Source organism: Benincasa hispida, chromosome 1 (genome assembly GCF_009727055.1).
Source record: "Benincasa hispida cultivar B227 chromosome 1, ASM972705v1, whole genome shotgun sequence".
In the NCBI taxonomy this organism is placed as follows: domain Eukaryota; kingdom Viridiplantae; phylum Streptophyta; class Magnoliopsida; order Cucurbitales; family Cucurbitaceae; genus Benincasa; species Benincasa hispida.
In genome coordinates, this window is record NC_052349.1 from 90764948 (window position 1) to 90785152 (window position 20205).

The 20205-nt window shown below is 34.6% G+C and overlaps 1 protein-coding gene across 1 annotated transcript; it reads left to right on the forward strand.

Moving 5' to 3' along the window:
- The first annotated feature begins 4504 nt into the window (after positions 1-4504).
- Positions 4505-10048, forward strand: LOC120089326 (monothiol glutaredoxin-S15, mitochondrial). Its single transcript, XM_039046764.1, has 7 exons — positions 4505-4676; positions 5103-5224; positions 7658-7795; positions 8202-8301; positions 8746-8812; positions 9533-9611; positions 9776-10048. Exons 2-7 carry the CDS (start codon positions 5153-5155, stop codon positions 9827-9829), a joined length of 510 nt encoding a protein of 169 aa, XP_038902692.1. The 5' UTR covers positions 4505-4676; positions 5103-5152; the 3' UTR covers positions 9830-10048.
- Positions 10049-20205: the final 10157 nt, after the last annotated feature.

Below are 20205 nucleotides of genomic sequence, written 5' to 3' on the forward strand. Positions count from 1 at the left end.
TCTTTGTATAGGACACTCCTGATCGCATGTCTCCACATGAATGGTCAGGATCAACCATCTGTAGTAGTTTATAACACTTGCAAACCTTTACAAAGCGGGTTGTAGCTGTAGTGTCACCAAGATCAGGTATCCCACCTTAATCTTTATACTATAAACCTATTTAGTTTATCACTTAAGGCATGATCCACTTGTATATCTCATATACATGCTTAAGTTTACATAAGATAACCATGAAGCTTTATTTATTGGATATGAGTAAATGCCAGAATGAAATATCAATTATTTTATTCATAAAACAATGTGTATAATTACAAACAACGAGATACCAAGATAATTAGGACACCAATCCCAACAATTACCACATGGTTTTACTAGCAATACATCAGGTACAGTGTGTCACCTCAAAAAGTATCTATATGGTTTATGTCAATCTCCAAGTTATTGGTATGTCGTCTCATGAAATATGGATTCACCCAGTCTTATTATGATTACTCCCTTTTTACGTTGCATCATGGACAAGTTCAACTTAATGTCTTCGCATATGTTGATGATCTGATTATTTATGGAAATAACTCTTCCATTGTTGCTTCATTTAAGAAATATTTGAGTGACTGTTTTTACATGAAATATTTGGACATTTTTAAATATTTTCTTGGCATTAAGGTTGCTCGAAATTTAGAGGGCATTTTTCTTTGTCAACAAAACTACACTATTGACATCATTTCATATATGGGCCTTTTAGGAGCTAAACCTGCAAGGTTTCCATGTGAGCAAAATCATCAACACTAGCTACTGGTTCTTTATTGGCAGATCTTGAACAATATCGAAGTTTAGTTGGACATCTCATATATTTGTCCTTTATGCGACCTGATTTAGCTTATGTGATGCACATTTTAGCTCAATTTATGTAGGCACCATGACAATAACATTGTTGGTATTGGCAAAATATTAGAAGTACAATTTATCTCACATCGGTTAAATTGAAGAATGGGGATGGGCTTCAAGCTTATAAAAGGAGTCTATGCCTCTAGTTTCAAATCATCCCAGTTAGAAATACTTTAAGATTAGTGTATTAACTCTAATTAAATTCCTTTTATATTCTCTAGTTGGAGAGTGGGAAAAAGGTGTGAGTAGTTAAAAGCTTTGAGATAATGCTCTTGTAGTTGGGATCAGGGAGAGAATTGTTCTGGGTGATTGTAACAAATTTTCACATAGTAGATTTCTTTTTGGTAGGCCGTGATTTTTCTCCGAGTTGGGAAGTTTAGAGTTTTCCCCATAAATTCTTGTGTTTCCATGCTTTCTTTTAATTTCTTTGTTATTTTTCTGCTTATTCATGCGGTAAAAGTGTGAGGTTTTTCCCAACAAGTGGTATCAGAGCCATGTCCCTGACTTAACCATGCTCGGTAGAATCCTCGGTGCTGAACAAAGATGTATAGTGGAGCCAGTCATGGTGTGATCTGTGATTGAACTCTATTGGATAGGTTGTATACTCGGATGAAAAGGAGTTAGCCTAGATATGATTTAGATGGATGGATGACTATTTGAGGGGAGGCTTGATGGTCCTTTGTTCGAGGGGAGGATTGTTGGGAATGAGACCAAGTCTCGCATTGGTTAGATAAGGGGAGAATCATGGGTATATAAGTGAGGATGACTATCTTCATTGGTATGAGGCCTTTTGAGGTAAAACAAAAAACAAAGCCATGAGGGTTTATGCCCAAAGTGGATAATATCATACCATTGTGGAGATAATTTAAGGGTTTTGTCCCTATCAAGTAGTGTCAGAGTGCCAGGCTCTATGGTTGCAGCTTTGTCTGAGCTTCTACATCAGAAAAGAACTCTTGAAATAGGCTGCATGAAGCAGATGTGAGTCAAGATTTATGAGTTCAATAAAGTTTGATGTGGAGAAATTTGATGGAAGGATCAACTTCGACTTGTGGCAAGTGCAAGTCAAGGATGTGTTGATACAATATGGATTACACAAGTGCATGTTAAACAGTGATAGAGTTTCAGTGCAGTTTTGGAGTGATTCCAGCATAGGTTTAAAAAAAAGAGTTTTCAAGAAGAATATAGGCTATTGGGCATACGGACAATATGAGCACATGAAAATTAGAGTAGGTTCGTCAAAGGGCTCTAGATCAGATGATGATGGTGTCTTTCTCGACAAAAGAGACAATGACTTCCTCTGAAAAAGACAGAATTCATCCTTGTGGTATATCCGCTTTACCATAATAGAGGATGTGATGTTAGTGGTAGGTGGAAGTTGTACCATGAATATCAACAAGTTTGTCGATATGTGATGAAAAAAGAAATCTTGGGAGGTGATATTCCAAGTGATCTACTTTTCATGGTGAAGTATGTTATAGTACTCTTATTTGAGAATTATGATTGTCAATGAAGATAATGGATGTTGTAAAAGCTATAGATTCTTCAAATATCTTGCCAAGGTGGAATTTGTTGGGTTTTGGTAAAACGTTAGAAGTGCAGTTTGTCCCACATTGGTTAAATTGAAGAATGGAGACGAGCTCTTGTTTCCAGTTTTATTGCTTTCTTTTAATTTTTCTGTTATTTTTCTACTTATTTTTGCAGTAAAAGTATTTTCCAACAAACATTGGGATGCTGCAATTCGTATAATTATTTGAAAAGTTGTCTAGGTCAAGGAATTCTTCTTCACTCTAGTTGTGATCTTTCTCTATCCAGTTGGTGTGACTCAGATTAGGCTAGTTGTCCCTTGACTCGCCGCTAATAAAATAAACTTTGAAAACTAATAAATAAAATGTTCTTTTTGGAATTTGGCCAATAACTCAAATGTTTATTTTTTTTTTATAAAAAAAATGAAATCTATAGAAAACAAATTATGAGGATACAATAATAATTTTTAAAAATATAAAACTAAAAATGAAATGGAAAAATTTGTACGGATGAGTCAAAATTTGAGGCCCACTCAAAATTTGACCCATCTTTAAAAAACGCTTGAAAGTTGGCCTCCTAATGACGTCAACCGCATGCGAAAGTACCATTTTAACCTTAAAACGCACGCGACGCCAAACGCAACACAAATTTCTCGCTCTCCTCTCGTTCCTCTCACTTCTTCATCTTGCTCCCCAATTCATGTTGTTCACCATTTTTCCTTGATTTTGTCCATTCTTTTGAATTCTTCCTCTTGCTTCTTCCTCTTATTTCTTCCTCTAGTGTTTCCTCATCAATTTTGTAGTTTTTTCCTTTGAAAATTTTCCTTCATTTTAATACAGAAAAAAAGAAAGAAAATAAAGAAAATAAAGCCAGAAAAAGAAAGAAGAAGAAAAAGAAAGGCAGAATGAAGAGGAAGAAGAAGAGGAAGAGAAAGAAGAAGTCGACAAATTGAAATTTAAAATTTAAAACGTTTGATTTGTCTGATGAAGAACGAGAGGAAGATACGAGAGGAATGAGTCCAAAACGAGATGAATGAGCGAGAATTTGCAATGCTACATGACATCGAGCGTTTTAGGGACTAAATGAACATTTCACATGCAGCTAATGTCATTAGAAGGCCAAAATTCGAGTGTTCTTTAAATTGTGCCAAATTTCGAGTGGGCCTCGAAATTTGGCCCATCCATACGAATTTCCCAACGAAATAGTTATCAAATGAGAATTTTGGTTTTTGTGGTTCATGAATATATTTAGTTTATCCCTTGACTTCGCATGATAAAGACAAGATTGTCGCAAATTTTAAAGAATAAGTAAATTATTACATACAAAAATTAGAGATTTAATTATTACAACAACAAAAAAATTATTGGTAAATCACTAAAACTAAATTATTAGTTTTATAGAAGTTCCATCATCAAAATGTATCATCAAATTTTTAAATTTGTGTTATGTGTTTAATAGGTCATTAACCTATTAGATACAAAACATACAATAGACCTCGTGAGAAAATGATATATAAGAACTAAATAAATCTAGCAATTTGATCACACCTTATACAAACAATTACAACATACACTATATATTCAAGATCAAACTAAGCCATGAGAATAATAGGACTTATAAATCAGAATAACTAAAAACTTCAAGACAATAGGTAGTTGGATATGCTTATGATAAATGTTATCTTGAAAATAATTGTTCACTTTGCATAGATTGTAAGTAGGCTACAACGAACTTCTCAGCTTGATATAACGATTAATTTTTGATAAATCAACAACCCTTAATTACTTGAAACTAGTAATTTTTTTGGATACTTGTTCAAAATAAATTAAAAAGAAAGAAATAAAAGAGAAAAAACTCTTTAATGAGATGCTCCAAATGAAAAAAAATATTACTATTCATAAGTTAGTAATTAATTCTCTAAAATATAAAAATAAAATTAAATAAATATAAAATTGAAATATTTATCCAACGTAAAGTTTCTACTTGAATTTCAAGCATAACTCATACAATAGAAAGAAATTTATAATTGAAAATCACATAATTTGATGTTATCAATCCAATTTGAAAATTTAAACAACAAATTTAATAACATTTTTATAAAATCCAACAATCTCTCATATGGAAGAAAAAGAAAGTAAACCCTAGGCCAACACTTTGGTTATTTTCCTCCTTCACATTCCCACAACCATATTTTGTTTCTTTTCTTCTCCTTTTCCATAGCTGCCCCACTCAATTTTCTTTCTCCTCCTCTCTGCTGCAACCTCAAGGTCTGTCCCAGTTTTTTATTTATTATTATTTTGTTTTAACTATCTCAATTTCTAGCAATGTGTTTGATTCAGCTGTATTTGATTTCTGGTGGTGTTTTGTCGTAGTATTGTAGCTTTCTATGGCTTTCTGGATGATCTGTGTCATTACATTAACCCTTGGTATTCTAATATTATTTGGGTAATTTCATGCCTGTTTCTATTACTTGGGTATTCGAAAATTTGTAGTCTTTAAGCTTTTATTCCTTCGTGAGGTGCTGTCTGCTTGTTATTCTTCTATCTGGTGCTGTGGAAGTCTTGAAATCTCGTTGCTCAAGGAAATTCGTATCTGCTTTTTCAGTTTCTCATTGTACCTTGATATATGTTACTATTTGCGTATGTTTAAAACCGTACTCCAATTTGCTGACTCTTGAATTTGTTGTCTACTAGATTATCTAATTGGGCGTTGCTCCTACTACTAGAGTATCACAATTGGAATCATGGCGAAGTCATTATCAAACTTACTCTTCAAGGGCTTGGCAGGTCTGCCTGCTACTCGCACTAGCAGAATAGTACGGTTTGAAAAAATCACACTATCATATATTAGTTTCTGATTCCTATCGTCTTGTTTCCGTTGGTTTTAGCTTTTGTTTTGTTTAGTTGATTATTTGTTTTTTTTAAGAAAAGAAACAAATTTCATTAATGAATAAAATAAAGGAGTTTGAACTCCCAACACCTAGAGGTGTATTACAAAAAAGTTTTCCAATTTGAAATTATAGAAGTTGGGCTAAGTTAAGGAAGTTGTGGCTTCTGTAATTGGTATTGATCCTTCTGGCTCATTGTCGTAAGGTTTTTGCTCCATCTATTCAATAGAGAAGCGTTACATATTGACGGTCTTCTTTCGGTTCTTCAAGGCCATTTGGTGGATTGTGGGGAGAAGGGGTTCTGGGTTGTGGAGCCATTTACTTTAATGGGGCATTCTTTTTGGGCTTGGCTCTTTGTATGTGCTTGTATTCTTTTAATTTTTTCTCAATGAAAGTTGTTGCCTTTATCCCAAAGAAAAAACAGCATGACAAAGAACGATGGTGACGAGGCATGCACCTTTGAAGTCAACATGTCGTATTAACAAGTCCAAGACTAAGCTCCCGAAGAAAGATTATAATCATCTTAGGGTAATCATATTTTCAAATCATCTCATAAAGGCTACTCAAAGTACGAAAAAGACAACCATAAGATCATCCATGAAAGATTTAATTGTAAAGGTGTTGGATGAATTAAGGGGCCAAGACCAAGAGCAATTGAAAGTCCAGATACCAGTACCTATGAGAGAAAATGAGGACTTGCCCACTCATTTAAATTGCTCGAAAGATCAAGTCCCTTCGGCATGAAAAACAATCCACACTTCTGCTACAAAAGTATTTGGTTGAGTAGATAACCGATAGAGACGAGGGAAGACCATAGCAAGTACCCTCAAGTTAGCCAAGAATCATGCCAAAAAGTAGACTAATCATTACCAAGACATCTTTGAACAAGACTAGCAACAAGATCAACGGTAGAATAAAGGAATTGTCAAGGTGATCTGTATCCCTTAACTGCCTTAGGCCAAATGACAATCACCCTTGGAAGTTTGATATTTAGCAACAGTGGATTTACGCCAAAAAACATTGACCTCCAAACCCATTTTGTTTAGAGAACCAAATTGCGATGCTCCAAATTGTCAATTTCTATACCACCCAAAGATTTAGGAAGTTGGGCCGTCTCCCAATTAACATTATGCACACCACCATCACCCCTAGATCTTTCCCAAAAGAAATCATGAATAAGTTTTTCCAAGGATTTTGCTAACTTAGTTGGTAACTTCATTAAAGATGAGTAATAAGTCAGCAGACTTGAGTAGCTTGGATAAGGATATGTCTAAATGCATATTTCCATTACGAAGTTTATGCTAAACTCTAAATAAGAACAGCCCAAGATATGTAGAAGGCTGAAGACCTTGCTTGCAACCAAATGTCGCCATCAAACAGCCCATTTCGGATTTTTCAGTATGAATCCCCAAAAACTCACCCTTGGCAAAGTTAATGTTTAGTGCAGAGGCAAACTGAAATATCTTGATAATATAAAAAAGATTATCCAAGGTTTTGAAGTCAAAAGTAGAAAATTACAATATAAGGTTAGCAAATTGCAAGTGACTCAAACAAAGAAAAGAGTCACCGATAGAATGAGATACAATTTGACCCGAAGTTGCACAGTGAGATGATAAATGGCTAAGGAAGTCGAGACTAGAATGAAAAAAAATGGAGAAAGAGGGTTATAGGGGTGACTTCAATTATTTTATGCCATTTGAAAATCATGGAACAATGTTCGAGTTTCTCCATCTTCCATTGATCCCACATAGCTATCCTTAGGTTTTAGAACTTTGAAGTTTGAAGTAAGAGATCTACAGGATATTTATTTTTTGGGGCTTTGAGATTTAAAGTTCAATTAAATATAATACCTAAATTAAATATAATGCTCGTTTTGTTCCTTTCAGGGACGTTTGATAAAATTGAATATAATGTCTGTTTTGTCTTAGTAGTTTGATGTTGTAAATTTTCTGTTCCATTACTCTTGATCACGACTTCCATCGTATCTCATTTGACCAGATTGAAAATCTCATTGTTTTCTTTGTTACGGCCGATTTAGTTATCTGCTGTCTTTGAAGTTAAGCTTCATAATATCCCATGTGAGATATTTTCTTCACCCAAGAATTGACTGCATTCACTTAAATTTGAAGGACAATAAATTCTAATAGAAATTTTGATGAGTGCTGCTTAGTTTGAAATTACATGGCAGCGATGGCATACAAATTATCACGAGCTTTCTTGAACAAGATATATCAGAAATTTTGACTTAATTATAATGTACATCCTTGAATTTTAGGGTGACATACATATTATAAAAGTTGACTGGCAAAGCTTGTACTGTGCTGTATTATACTGTTGTGCCTCATTTTGAACTGTTGATAGGTGGTGCCTGGGTTAAATTACCAGCATGGAATGAGATACTCAACGACAGTACCTAATGAACCTGATACCCACGACGATTTCAAGCCTACTAATAAACTTGAGAGTTCTGGCCTTTCTTTGAGAGATGTTGTTGAACAGGTATGATGCTTTTGTGAAAGAATTGATAACATTTATCTAGGAAGCATATTTTGATGTGTTTAATCTTTCTGGAAGGGAAAAACTATGTGCCTTACCTCTTTTTATGAGAAAATTTCATGGTTAGTTGAAATACACAAAAGGGGAAATTACAAAAAGGTCTTCCAGATTGTGCAAAATGTAGATTAGTTATATGTTTTCTGGTGAGTGGAATTTAAGAACGAGTACTAATGGTTTAGAAATACTGACATATTACTGCACCTTTGAGATTATTTTTTTATTGGCTTTCATGCTTTAGAAGTTACACTGTAAGGTCTCTTATTCTCCTACATTGACTTGCTAATATCTATACTTCCATGAGTACGCACATTCCATATTAGCATTTTTTTTTGTTCTGCATTGTTATTAGGATGTACGACAAAATCCTGTGATGATTTACATGAAAGGGGTGCCAGATGTTCCTCAATGTGGATTTAGCGCTCTTGCTGTTAGAGTGTTGAAGTTATATAGTAAGTGCTTATTGTGTGTGCTTGTGTGTGTTTTAATGAGTCTACTCTCTTTTGGTTAAGCTTATTTAGGGCTATCCCTATTTGTTCCCCTAGAACATGAATTTATGGTCTTACAATCCTATGTTTGAGCCAATATTGCGCCAGTTGTGTTTGTTTGTAATGTGTAAAGAGAAGATTATAACTGTATGGGCTCAATACTTCAAATTACTGGGACATTGATCGCTACTGTTAACACTATCTTGTTTCTTTCTAATCCTGTCTTTTGCAAGAATTTTTCCCGTATGTTCTTCTGTTATTAGTTATTGCGACAAGAATCTGTATCAGCTTTTCAAAATCATATACTTGCATGTTTGTCCTGTGTTCATCTCTGAATATAAATCACTGCAGCATCTTTCTATTGCTTGTCATCTTTTTCCACGATTCTCACGTGTTTAAGTTTTGCAGATGTACCTTTGAGTGCTAGAAACATCTTGGAAGACGCCGAGCTTAAAAGTGCTGTGAAATCCTTCAGGTATGCTGGTGCCTTAGAATACTGACTTTCCCTCTTCAGTGTTGAAAATTTTCTAATTTCAGACTGTGAATTGTGAATGGCTCACAAATTAGTTATAGTTTATTTCAAGAATTAATATATCACTATAGAAATTTAAATTCTACAGATATATTGATAAAATATCAATATCAACGGATATTTTTGTAAGTAAAAAAATTTATATAAATTAATAATTAAGTTGTTTTTACTCTAAAAAAAAACAAGCTATGAATATTATTATTAATATTTCGATTCATGTTGAGATAAATAAATGACATTTTTATATTTTACTAGCACTTATTAAAGATATCAATAGATATTTAATATCGATATTGAACCCTTCGATTTGAGGATATATCGCCATATTGATGGATATTTTCATGGATTGTTTTCAAATATAGAAAAATAAACAAAAATATTTACAAATATAACAAAATTTTATAGTCTATCTACGATAGACTACTATCTGTGTCTATAAGTATCATGATAGACAAAGGTAGTAGTTTATCGCAGTCTGTCATGATAGATTGTGATATTTTGCTATTATATATAAAAATTTTCAGAAATTGTCATTTAAAATAAATTTTCTATTTTTATCATTGGTCTATTTAATGGTATTTGTGGAATATAAATAAAGTCATGATATTGTTGAGTAAAGAAGTAGATAGACATGCTGTGATTTGAAAATATTTTTGCATGCAGCAATTGGCCAACATTTCCACAGATATTCATAAAAGGAGAGTTTATTGGAGGATCTGATATCATACTCAATCTGCATCAGGTATCCAACTTCTACCTTACTCAGTTCACTTCTCATAAGATCCTACATGAATTTTTGGGTTTATTATCACTTTTCTCCCCTTAATTTAGAAGACATGATCCAACTTTATCTTCAAAGTGCCCCTGTTGTGTGATAGCTTTAACATTGTTCTTTGTCACATGTAGTCTGGAGAATTGAAGGAAAAGCTCGATGATATTGCAGCCAAGAAGACTGAATAGATTCTAAGCAGATACTTTAAACCCATTTTTTTCTTTTTTGTTTCAACTTGTGAGATGATGAGGCTGAAGATTCTTTATGTTATTAGCCAAATCTCTTTTCCTACTCCCATGTATTTCTTTTTCCATAGAGGGTTTGTGGTCAATCATTTCAACTTTCTTTGTTTAAATATCACATATATTCTCTAATAAATGTGACCTACACCTACCACTGTTATTTTACCTCTTTTCTCTTAGTGGTACCATTGCTTGCTTTTTACTAACATTTTTATTACATGATTGGTTGAAATATTATTTTATGTGGACTTCTAAAATGCTATTTATACGGCTAAAATAATACATGTTAAATTTTATAAAGTTAAAAGTTTGATTTTTCGTATTATAATTGTTGGGGGAAAAAAATTACTAACTGCAAAACAGTGCTCTCAGCTCGTCCATGGAAGTGAAGAACTTGGAGTTGTTTGGAGTGTTGAGTTGAGATAGGATGTATGAAGTTCATGTTTGGCAAAATTATTTGATTTGTATTTATTTGTCTGTGTTTGTTTATATGTTAGGTATTAGGTGAATTCTAAATAATTTATTTTTATGATTACTATTTTTGTTTTGAAACTTTTTTATTCAATAATTCTACCTATTTTTATTTGAATAAAATATAGATTGCAATTTTTTCCCTTTAATTTTTAAGTTTTTTTCTTTCTCTTTTTTTGTTTGTAATAAACAATAATTGACCTATTACATTTCTTGCAAAAATATGACTAAGTAAAATGAAAAGCAAAAAAGGAAATCAGAACTTTTGATTCTTAATTTTTCTCAATGAATTTCATCTTCTTTTTCTTTCGTTTTGTTGTTACTTTGTATTTTTACTCTATCATATATATTTTTTTAATTGAATCTCCCTCATCATTGGAAGATTGTCCGATAACAAATCTCTATCTTTCTCTAATTCTTGCTAGAAAATGTTTGAGAAAAAAATATTCATTTTTTTTGTTCTATGTTACATATTTTTCAACTATATACGTATTTTTCTAAAAATTCTTAACACTTATGTGAATTCAGTTAAATAAAAATATATTGAAATAATTGTGTAGAGGGCCCTAATAAAAAGTAACCCAAAATAAGAGTGAGTGGAATTTGGCATGTTGTTGATGTCATCACCCTATGAAATTACTAGCTTAACCCTTCTTCCTTCTTTCTTTTGCAATTCTTATTTCTTTTTTGATTTTTTTTATGTGTTTCTTCTTCCTTTTTTCTTCTTTTTGCGTTTCTTCTTCTTCTTTTGTGTTTTTTTTCTTCACTCTTCTTTCAAATTTTGGTTGATTTGTCTTCGTTATCGTCTTTGTCTATGTCCGTCTTAATCTTCTGCTTGCGTGTGTCTTCATCTGCATCTGCATTCGTCTTCTTCTTTCGTTGCGATAAGGAGTGAGAACAAGACTCAACGAGCGAGGGCGCAAATCGGGAAGCGGGATAGAAAGCGAGAGCGAGAATTAGCAAGCGAGATCGAGGATTAGAAAGCGTGATAGGGAGCAGGGAGCGAATGCGAGAATCAACGAGTGAGATCGAGAATCGGGGAGTGCGATGGGGAGCCCGAGCGAGAATCAAGGGAGCAGGATAGAGAGCAAAAGTGAGAATCAGAGCGATGAGGAGTGAGAGCAAGAATGATTTCCAACGGCAGGCCCTCGTGTGCATCTAAGGTCAATTGGTAATTGGGTTTTGTTGTATGGATGGCCTCATTTGGGAGGCCCAAATGAAAAATGGCCATCTGTAGAAAAAATAAAGGAAAGTGGCCTTCTATTGATGTCATCCACATGTGATTTTACTGCTTAACCCCTAAGATGCACTCCGCGCGCCTACCACTACTAAGGAACTTGATCCTCGATGGCTCGTTACTCATTCCTCATTGGTTCGTCACACGATCCTCGATGCATGGTCACTCGATACCCAGATGTATAGTCACTCGATACATGTGCAATCTACATGTGTATACTTGATCGTAGCCATCCTTACTCGATACTCGATCATTTTGAATTGCCCGCACCCATCGGAGGACCTGCTCTATAGTTAATGCTCATTTACGAACATACAGTATACACAAATTGGAAAATTTTCGAACAGTTCTCACTATTTTTTCAAATCAATTTCTTGAAATGTGGAGTAATTTTTTTTTATTAACTAAGACAAAACAGAACTAAAACTCAAAAAAGAAAATCGAGCTCTCTTTCCCTCCAAAAAACTCACTTCACAAAACTTTGTTTTCTTGATAGAGATCAAGTTATAAAGGCAATCGGATCATTTCACTATATTGTCTCACATCTCAAGTAAGTAAATATGCTAGTTTTTTTTCTCATTTATTCTCTAGTATTGTCTCACAACTGTACTAGACTGCAGGTATTTGTAAGTCTTGAGAAAATTGACGAAATTCATCGTGAGGCAACATTTGATTACCCAGAGAGAAAAGACCAACCCATATGTGGAAGAGATATCAATGAGCATGATGTTTGTCCATCCAGTATCTCACTGGAAAACGATAACATCGATGTTAATATAGCGAACATATTGCATCTGAATGTGATAATAGAAGAGGTTGGGACATGTGTAAATGAGAATATGATGATAGAAGAGGAAGAGGTTGAGAATGAAGAACAACCAACCCAAGTTGTTTTAGGGAATGGTCATTCTGTGAATGAAGAACTACCAATCCCAATGCTGTCAAATGATTTTGGCTATTTTGTTGGGAATGTGCCTTGCCAAAATCCATGCAATGTACCATCTAGTAGTAATGTCAGAATAGGGGACTTGATCATGCAACCACAGTCGTCTATAGGATTGAGGGATACCATTGAAGTAGGTCAAATTTTCTTCAGCAAGAGTGATGTGAAGATGAGGTTAGCAATGTTCGCCATTAAGAACAACTTTGAGCTGTGGGTTAAAAAACCGAACATAAAATTGTATAATGTTCGGTGTTTACATCCGACTTGTAAGTGGGTTGTTTGAACAATTAAAATGGACGGATGTGATACTTTCAAGACCACAAAATGCACGCCCAATCACACATGCTCGATTGAAGTATTGAACCATAACCAAAAGCAAGCCAACACATTCGTTATTGGTCACTTGATGAAGGAAAAGTTCGGTGTTGGTCGAGCGGAAAAAGTGCACCATATTATTAAGGATATGCGACATCAGTACGGTGTCAATATTAGTTATGAAAAGGCATGGCGTACGAGAGAAACAACATTTGCTCTTGCAAGGGGGACGCCAGAGGAATCGTATGCTAACTTGCATGCATATGGTGAGGCTTTGAAGATAGAAAATCCTGGAACTGTATTTGAGATTGAGCTTGAAGAATCAAAATATTTCAAATACATATTCATGGCACTACGTGCGAGTTTAAAAGGTTTTAATAGTTTTCGACCCGTGATCATTGTAGATGGTACTCATCTAAAGGGTAAGTACAAGGGAACAATGCTAGTTCGTGTTGCAATGGACAGTAACAACCTATGTACCCACTGAAATATGCAATTGTTGATAGTGAGAATGATCGAACCCTGAAGTGGTTCATGACAAACCTTAAAACAATAATTGGAGAATGCCCTAACCTCGTATTTGTCTCAGACCGTGGACAGAGTATAACTAATTTCATTGATGTCGTATTCCCATCCTTACTGTTGGATCGGTATAGAAACCCTAGAAGGAGGGAGGAGGATGAATAAGGTTTAATTAAACTTTTTCTTAAAGTATGCTCAATTTGATCTAATTCGATATTTTTAAATTAAATTAATAAAAACTCTAATTTATGCTAAATAATAAGATTGATAAAAAATTATGTAACAATATACTCAACCAATCTCAACTAACAAAATCAAGCAATTAAAATTAAATGCAAAAATAACTAGAAAAGAGATAGAGAAGAAGATACTGTGATTTTTATAGTGGTTCGATCAAGCACAACCTACATCCACTTTTCCAAACGTTGGGACTTTGATTAAAAAAAACTTCTGACTCTTTCCACGGATGAGAGTCGAACCACTACCTTACTTCTTTTACGGGTTCAAGAGCAAACCCGGTCCTTTCCACAGGTTAGGATCCAACCGTTACAATATTTTTTTAAGCTTTAAATCACACAATAAAAACTCTCTAAAAAGAGTGGGTAGTTGAGCTCGCACACTTTAATCCTCACAATACAATAGAAATTTCTCTCAAGAATAAAATGAAAAAAAAAAAAAATTGGAAGCTTGTAGAGAGAGTAACAATAGTGGCTTTTTTTGCTAATTTTGAGGATTGTAAAATTGTGAAAAGTTGAAATAACTTTGGGGAAGATGGAGTATAAAAAGAGAGGGAAGTGGGATAAAAAAAAAGGATTTTAATTTGGACCATTGGATTGTCCAAAAATGAAATGAAAGGTGGAGATTAAAAGTAAAAAAGTAAAAATATATATATATTTTTAAAAAAACTTAAATTGACCAATTGTCACTTCTTATATTTTCTTTTCTTTTCTTTTTTCTTTTCCCCTTCTAAACTGACTGTTGGTCACTTTATATATATATATATATATATTCAATTTTTTTTTCAACAAAATAATTTTCTTTTTAATCTCTTTTCTTTTAATAAAACTAAAATCTACCTATTACAATTTTAAGTCTCGTATTATCCTATATTTCCAAGTAGCACTCTCTAATTGGTCAAGTTTGATGATTAATTTGTCACATCACCATCTTGGGTATTTTTCCATTACACTTCTTTTTTATATATCTTTTTCATCCAAACTCTGATTTGGGTGATTCAAAAGGCATTGGAATCGTTGTTCCGAGCTCTACACTATGAACTATTCAAAATAATAAAATTATTAGTAACAAAATCATCTTTGTTATCATCAAAATATTAATTAATTAATTAATTTAAAATTAATTAATTTGAGATTAAGGAGCCAACACTTACCACGGACTTTGTACCTATCATTTGAAAAAGAACATGAAGAAATACTTCAAGGACAAGTCCGTTAGAAAATTGTTTAACGATGCTTGCAGAGCGTGTTGAGACTCAGAGTTCAAGCGTCATTGGGTCCAAATAGTGAACTATAACAACGATTCCCTTGCAAGATATTTGAAGGATGTTGATATTCAATGATGAGCACAGTGTTACCAATCTGAGAACCAATATGAAAACATGACCATCAATAGTGTCAAATGCTTCAATGCTATTACCAAAGAAGCTCGAGTGTTGCCAATAACTTCGTTGCTAGAATACATAAGAGGTCTACTTCAAGGTTGGTTTCATGAGAACAAACAATGTGGTCTAATAGTACATCGACACATTCAAAGTATGTAGAGGATATAATAAGTTTAAAGTTTGACAAAGCTAAGCGATACCGAATAAATCCAATCGAATGTTATAGATTTCATGTCAAGAACGGTGGATTAGATGGTATCGTCAACCTTAACACTCGAGAATGTAGTTGTGTACAATTTCAGTATTTAGAGATTCCATGTTTGCACGCTATTGTTATAGCTAGAGAGCACAATATCAAATTGTTTACTCCATGTAGTAGATTTTATAGTGTTGGTTCTCTAGTGCTAGCATACATGGAGTCAATAAACCCGCTTGGTCATGTATCCCAATGAAAAAGCCACTAGGAAAACTGAGGGAAAAATACTCCCACAAAAAAGAGTGGTATAAATTGGTAGACGAAGGGTAAACAAAATACCATATGTTGGAGAACATGTCACATTAAAGAATGTGGGTGTTGTGGCTAACCGGAACATTATAGACAAAAGTGCAATGAACCACTTGGTACACCCAAACATAACAAAGGGGCAAAAATCGAAAATAAAGGGACCCAGACACAATCGATGTCAAATAATATATAACATTCTGATAAATACTTTATAATTTATTACTCTGCATTATATTGTTCATTCTGTAAAGTAAAGACATTCTGATAAATACTCAATACTCGATTGATCCTATCTTGCCATAAACCCACCAGACTGAACCCAGTCACCAAGTATTCAAAGAACTTAAGACAAAATATCTCACAGTCTAATGTATCTGACCCTGTAGGAAGCCTGTATTGACACAACTCAACCTTCAAGAACTATGTGCAAGGTCGGGCTTTGCAGCATGTAAGTTGCAAAAATGTGCTAGTGAAGGGAGAGTGAAGCATAGGGGCCTAGGAATGATACCAAATCTTTCTGTGTGATATACTTGGGGAATGATTCATACAAAAGGATGCACCCAAGGTTCATGTCTATCACCAACATAATTCAGTGCTGCTTGTAGTTGAGTGGGCTATAGATGTAATCGATATCTGCCCATCCAAGCTGATGTTCAACTACCAATCTATGAAACTCGAACCCTACATTTCCTATTTAATTATTGAGATTAGTAAAATGAGGGATTTAATATTTAAGTAAAACACAAGTGTAGGGAAGTGGGTAAAGGATAAGGAAATAAAGAAGGAAAATGCTTAGGTACTGGACACTTGACTCTCAAGTATTTATAAGTTAGCCTAGAAAGAAGAAATTCTGACTAAGTGTTGGTCGTGAAAAGAGTGGCCAAGCATACTAGGCAAGCATCAAGTAAACACTAAGTAAGCATCGAGTACAAGTCATGCATGATCGAGTTAAGGCTATCGTGTATTGAGTAAAAGTCACCGTGTATCGAGTAAAGGCCATCGTGCATCGAGTAAAGGCCATCGTGCATCAAGTAAAAGCCATCGTGCATCGATTAAGGGCCAAATGCGAGCGAGGAAGCACTCAGGTATTTTTAAAATTTTGAGAAATTAAGGGATTTGAATGAAATTAGGGGGAAAGGGGGAAATTCAAGAAGGACAAGATAGAACTGAGTTTTTGATAAAGCTTGAGAAATCCAAGGAATTGGGCTATTAATTTGTGATTTGAGGGACAAAAGGTGGGAGATGCATCAGCTAGGTGTTGGGACTAATCGAAATTAGGAGCTGTCAGCTGGAAATTGAAAGGTGGAATGGTAAGAGTTGAGGTTTTCAGCCTATAAAAGGAGAAGAGAGGAATGAGTTGAAACAGGCTCAATTGAAGCAATTCCTTGAGGGAAAAGTAAGTTAAACCTCTAGGGAGTTAGTAAGAAATATTGGGAGAGTTTCCTTAAGAAATTGTGACAGAATGAGCAAGAAAACAGAGGAAAACACTGTTGGTCGGAGGTCACGCAAAATTCAAGGTGTTGTGCAACTTTTGGGTAAATTCATGGACTTAAAGAGTGATATGAGACTCCAAATTCAAAGGTAAGATACTTATAGAGTTCCTTGGGAATTCTGTGGCTTTTAATTCGACTATTTTAAGCTAGAATTGAAGAAATTAAAATTTGAAATTTCTCGCTGGAAAATAGGTACCGTGGGAAGTTTGATCGTTTACAGGTGTTTTGGGGAAAATCACACGTTCAAACTTTAAGGTAAGATAGTTTAGATAATGAGTAAGGGAATTGTATTGATTATTAGAGTGAGTATGGCTTAACTAAGAAAATTTGGTCGCTGGAGGCTCGCCGAAAAAGTTGACCGAAATCTGGAAAATTTTAGGCTGTAGGTTGAAGAAGGAGTTGACCTATTAGGTTTGACTTTTTTCTATCATCTTTTGTCCGTTATTAAAAGCTGGAAAATTCTAATTAATATACGCATAATCATAATCAGGAGTCCAATTGGTATTAATAGGATGCTTTCAGTATGCAATTAGAAGAAATTGGCATCCTAAGTCAATTTTGAAGTTGATTTTGGGGTTAATTTAAAGTAAACCCTAACTAAGGTTAATAGGAAAACTTTGCGAAATTGGACAAAATTAATATTAACTAAGTGTTCACAACCTTAATTTAAGTTCTAATAGATATCAATAAAATGTTTTAATCTTGGGATTGAATTAGTTTGGAATCTTAAGTTGATTTTAAGATAATTTGAGTATGAAAGTGTAAAGTAAAACTCTAAAATTGAATGGTATTAGGGTTTGGGAAAAATTAAGTCCATTTAAGTAAAATTGGTTGGTTTGTGACTATACAGAGAATAATTAGGAAAATATTAACTAAATTTCAGGATTTATCAAAATCCTGTGGGACGAGAGTTCGAAAGGAAAAGAAATTGACGGTGAGTGGTTTATATTTTTGAATGGGTGGATGTATTATATATTTGTATCAATTTGGTAAATTTGGCATGATATGAAAATATACGTTTTTTTGGATTATAATTATTGTTCTTTTGTTTGGATGACTGTTTACTCTATGAGTCTTGGCTTGGATGTATGTTCCTATTGGTTTGACTGGAAATTGAAAATTGTACCCGGATATTATTAACATACTTTGTGGACGTTGGACTGGAATTGTTAGTATATCTGGCTGGGGTTATCCACATGCATGTGCTCGAGTATGTCTAGCAAGAATTGTTGACATGTGCACATTCTACAGGCTGTTTGGGGTACTGAAAATTATTTCCTCAAACTGGTTTATGGTAATTTACTACGTAATTGGAGGATTATGTGATCATGCCAACTTCGTCTCGTTTATTAAACTGAATATATGTATTTTCGCTGATCGTATATACTATGATATTGCTTTCCCAAAAATGTTTTGAAAGAAAATAATATTTTAGTTTGAACTTACCACTCACTGAGCACTACCGCTCATGTTTTCCAAATTTTTTTTTCTAAATTCCCCCCCTCCCCCTCCCCCTCCCAGGTATCAGAAAAAGGGCGATAGATTTGGCTTAGAACCACAACTAGTCGATGGAGTGATTGCAACAATCATCCCGTCTTGGCAGCTATATTAGGAGGGTTCAAACACATGGTAGCAATGTAACCTCATAATTAATAAACGATAATGTTTTGTATAAAACACTCTTAACTGAAATAGCTCAGTTATGTTTTGTAGTAATAAAAAAAATAGAAGTTCCTAATATCTATAGTCCTCATTCTTCCTTTCGGGTTAGAATGGTGACTCAGGAGGGGGCATGACACAATCCGAGCATGTAATCGACATACACGTGCTCTTTCTTCCATAATTTAGCAGTTTCTTCATGCATTTTCTTATATATGGTGTGGAACAAGCTATCTGGACCTTGTAGGTTCAAACGACTCTGCAAAATAGATAACAATATGTTAAGTGCATTTCAATTGTGCAAAATTTAAATAATCTATAATATATACCAATATACCATGTGGCAACATCGTGAACCGATGAGCACATATCTCCGGTCGGCTAATAAAATTTCGTCAAAGAAACGTGAATAAAGCATCAATATATAAGTCTGGTTAATGAGTGAAAATAGTAAATAACAAGCATACAAACGTAATGAAGATGTTAACTTACGTCGTTCTCATAATTTTCATGTGTTAGCTCATGGAATAATTCCTTCATCATGCAATTTGTCCTGAAGAGGACTTCATTACCCAGCCAATAAGGACCCATATCCGCACTGGTCAACCAAACCATGAACGCATTCATCACGTCCTCTTAAATAACATGTGTCAGGTCATAGACGATGATGTTAGTCGGATAATGTAGTTGAATGAAACAGTAGGTAGGCTACACATTCCACTATGTCAAGATGTGAGGTGCAGGTGGTCATGATCACCCCGGGGTATATGCGGAAGCCCTTGATAGGCATTCCAGGACTCGCCAACGCTCATGAAAATTTGAGTCGGTCGGTGCTCCATTCATCCAACCAGAAGTGTGGATAACGAGGCCACCTTCACAACCTTCTCCCTTCTATCCCTATGTTGTAGTAATGTAAGGAGATTTGCGTGAGTAACTCAACTGCCCCTTAGCCTGGTGCTCATGACGTGCTACAAAACTTCCACCATGTCGAGGGACCAAGTAGGGCATAGCTAGCAGCATAGGAGCCGATTCGGCGTCAGTGGCTTCGTGCCGCACTGGAGTAATCCAATATGTGGTTCTGCACGTTCGACCACTTCTCCATTCATTTCCAATACTGATTGTGAAACACCATGAGCAGGAGGATGTTAAGGTCTGGAATTCGAAGTGAAATTTTTTATTTGCCTATTTCTAGTCGTCGTGGGAAAGAAAGACAGAAATAAGAAAGATATTATTCCCTCTGAGCTTGTCCAGTACTACTAGTATAAAAAATGCATCTCCTTCGCCCATGCAAGATAACTCTACCATGCATGGCGCTGGCATGCAAGCTATTGGCGGCAATAAATAGCTCACTGAGCAATGATTGATGAAGTCCCTACCTCTGAAAGCAGAAGGAAGGCAGTGCCCTCGATTGTTTCAAAGAAAAGGATCATGGTGCCCCAGAAATGTGACATCCAGCAGCAGCATCTCCTTGCATGCGAGAGACAACTATGCCAGCCGTTATCCTCAGCTTTGTTATGAAAGAACGCGGCAGACTCCCTAATGAGGGATTTTAGGAG